The sequence below is a fragment of the Ornithodoros turicata genome, unplaced genomic scaffold (genome assembly GCF_037126465.1).
Source record: "Ornithodoros turicata isolate Travis unplaced genomic scaffold, ASM3712646v1 ctg00000885.1, whole genome shotgun sequence".
Classification (NCBI taxonomy): Eukaryota; Metazoa; Arthropoda; class Arachnida; order Ixodida; family Argasidae; genus Ornithodoros; species Ornithodoros turicata.
The window spans coordinates 561,342-564,228 of record NW_026999410.1 but is presented as its reverse complement, the minus strand read 5'-3'; the positions used below and the strand labels follow the sequence as shown (position 1 = coordinate 564,228).

General features: G+C 43.6%; 1 protein-coding gene across 1 annotated transcript; it reads right to left on the bottom strand.

Moving 5' to 3' along the window:
• Positions 1-314: 314 nt before the first annotated feature.
• LOC135375527 (gastrula zinc finger protein XlCGF52.1-like) lies at positions 315-790 on the bottom strand. Its single transcript, XM_064608212.1, has one exon. It carries the CDS (start codon positions 750-752, stop codon positions 315-317), a length of 438 nt encoding a protein of 145 aa, XP_064464282.1. The 5' UTR covers positions 753-790.
• Between the last annotated feature and the right edge of the window lie 2,097 nt (positions 791-2,887).

Below are 2,887 nucleotides of genomic sequence, written 5' to 3'. Positions count from 1 at the left end.
AGCAAAGGACGTGCAATTGAAATTACGGCTTTGGTTTCGCCCCAAGACAGAATTGCCGTTTCTCATAATGGTCGCGACTGTAATACGAACAATGTGTAAAAAATCACAATAACGACCACACTTAATGCAAGCCTTGCACAAGATTTCCTGTGGGCCACTCTGTACTGTGTAACAGTCCATGGTTACACAATGTCAGGAACAATGTTCAATTTTAATTAGGATACAAAGCGCATAAACCGCAATATGTTACATTGCAGCTCGCAATCGTACAAAGAAAAAAGAAGAGGAACATGCAGAGAAGAACAGTAGCATAATTATGATGCATTTTTCACGTGGCGGTGGAGATGTCTTCTCAGGTGGACTTTTCTGCAAAATGTTTTCGAACAGACACCGCACTTGTAAGGATGTTCGCCTGTGTGTTGCATCATGTGTTCCACCAGACAAATGAAGCTCGAGAACGACCGAGAACAAATCACACAACGAGTGTCTCCACTGTGAACAGCCTTGTGCCGGTACAGCACCGTCGTGGCGTTGAATGTCTTGCCACAGATACTGCACGCATGAGGTTTGATGTTGCCGTGTGTATTCATGTGGTTTAACATTGTCTCTTTTCGCGTGAAGGACCTTGAGCAGAGCTGACACTTGTGAGGCTTCTCTCCTGTATGACAACGTAGATGCCCAACGAGTCTGCTCTTTTGGGAAAAGCCTTTCTTGCAGATGTCACATGTAAACGGCTTTTCCCCTGTGTGCATCCTTTCATGCTGACGCACGCTTGATACCCTCTTCGAAACATAAGCACAGAAGGAACACTCGAACACCCCATTCCTTCTTGATATTGGTAGCATAGTCCCTGCGCCAGAGTTACAAAGTAGCTACATTTTACCATGTTATCAGTCACAAACACTCGACGTTAGACACATCAGTGGGACCTCTTTCTATGAATACACAAAGGCGGGGCGGGGCAAGGGATCGCTGGCGCTTATGTGGTTTCAGTGATTATCCGCAACTTAGTATTAGAGTTATATTCGATTAAAGGGGCTGCACATCTGTGGCGGTTGTATTTGGACAGAGTGAACTGGACGCTGCTGGAACCGAGGAACAGAAGCAGCGATAGCAGACTATGATAATGAACAAGGGAGAACTGATGTTCTGAGGCTGGAAGGTAATGGAAGGCTTCTGAGGCAATCCAGAAGATATGGGTTCGAGTCCTACAGCTGGCTAACCTTTTCAGTGACTTTCTTCTTTTATGATATTGAACTGAGGCAATTTCGAGAGGGAATGCGCAACGAGTAAACATGAGCAGTGTCTTCCTTTCGCCTGTAGAAGATTGTTGCCCTCTTGTTTCTCGAATAAAATGTTTTCAGTTAATAAGAATCCCTGTAATTCGTTCACTTAATTACCAGTACTAATTGAGGCACGATCGATGATCCCCTATATAGGAATTACTCATGTTCGCATCAAGAACAAAACTATTAATGAACCGTCTAGGGCCTATCAACACCTTTGCCAACCATTTGCTAGACTACAGACACAGTATGCACAAACTCTCCGTGAGGACAACACACACGTCAAGGCAGCTCAAATAAGTTATTAAGGTAAAATATAACGTCTGCTGAAAAAGAATGTTATTTTTCCACTCATATGTCGATGCCATCAAGATATCACAGTCACGGAAGATTCCCTAGGGGTAACCATGTTTTCCTTAGAATACAGGGAAAATACACCACTTCATTCTTCGAGCCGGCGTTGTAGCTCCCCCGTTGGAAATCTTCTCGAAGACTTGGAAGTCCAGCGAGTACATGCAAAATGAAATCAACATGGCCTGCTTTGAACTCAGGAAATGCGTCGTAAACAATGAGGAAGAGCATGGCGCGAGCAAAAACAAGCTGTATACAAAATGTGTTGTACAATGTGTATACAATATGTGTTGTATACAAAATACACAACACACGCATTTGTTGCCGTGGGACGAATATATCCGTAAGTTCGATGGTACGAAGTACACGTTAGTAAAGAGAAGAAAACGAAAGCATTACGTGACCAGGTAGGGAACAAACAAGTACAAAAGCCTTGAATATGAACAACGAGAACGTGAGAAACGAAATCATCCTGGTTCCCTCCTCGCGATAAGTACAATCTGGGTTTCACGCAGAATTTTCGACATGCCTAATGCTGGAACCCGGTAGGGGATGGCTATCTGACACACAAAACATGTTGCTATACTGTAGTGCATATTCATATAAATCACAAGTTTGGGAAGCGTTGTAATAACATTCGTGTAGTATTAGGAGTTACGGTAGCGGTGGGGAAATGTCTACAGAATCCTCCTTTCCTCGCAGGAATTTGAATTTGTAACATGCAGGACACACAACACGTGATAGGCAAACAAAGTCTGTTCTGCACTCGCGCACTTCTCACAAACGAAGGCAGGAGAGTGCAAGAAAGAAAGCGAAGGCGCAAACGTTGCCACACGTGTACGTGACATTCGTCATTAATAGGAGGGGGGGGGGGCATTACCCTCGGCTGATTCGTTTCTATAATGCGGGCGACAAGTCATCTTTTTCTAAAGCCTCTTCAAAATTGAAAGCTTAAGGAACACTTCAAAGTAAAAGACAAAACTGACCTTTCCTTAACGCAAAGCATTTTATACCTGTCAACACAATCCCTGACGACGCAACAAAGTGTTCTGTTGTATATAAGTGCTGTCATAAAATCAACGACGATAGTCAGCATCAAAGCACACCATTAATCAATGCGTAGCATGATGAGAAACGACAATAAATGGCGCCTTCAGCGTTCATTTTTGTGAAGATTGGAAAATTCCTAACTCGAGGCACGACATCGTTATTCACGGACACTATTCGAGCAGTTGCTTGAGACTTGGGTA

What these genes read in the sequence shown, in the direction of transcription:
- LOC135375527 (XM_064608212.1), bottom strand. Translation starts at nt 752, where the DNA reads ATGCACACAGGGGAAAAGCCGTTTACATGTGACATCTGCAAGAAAGGC.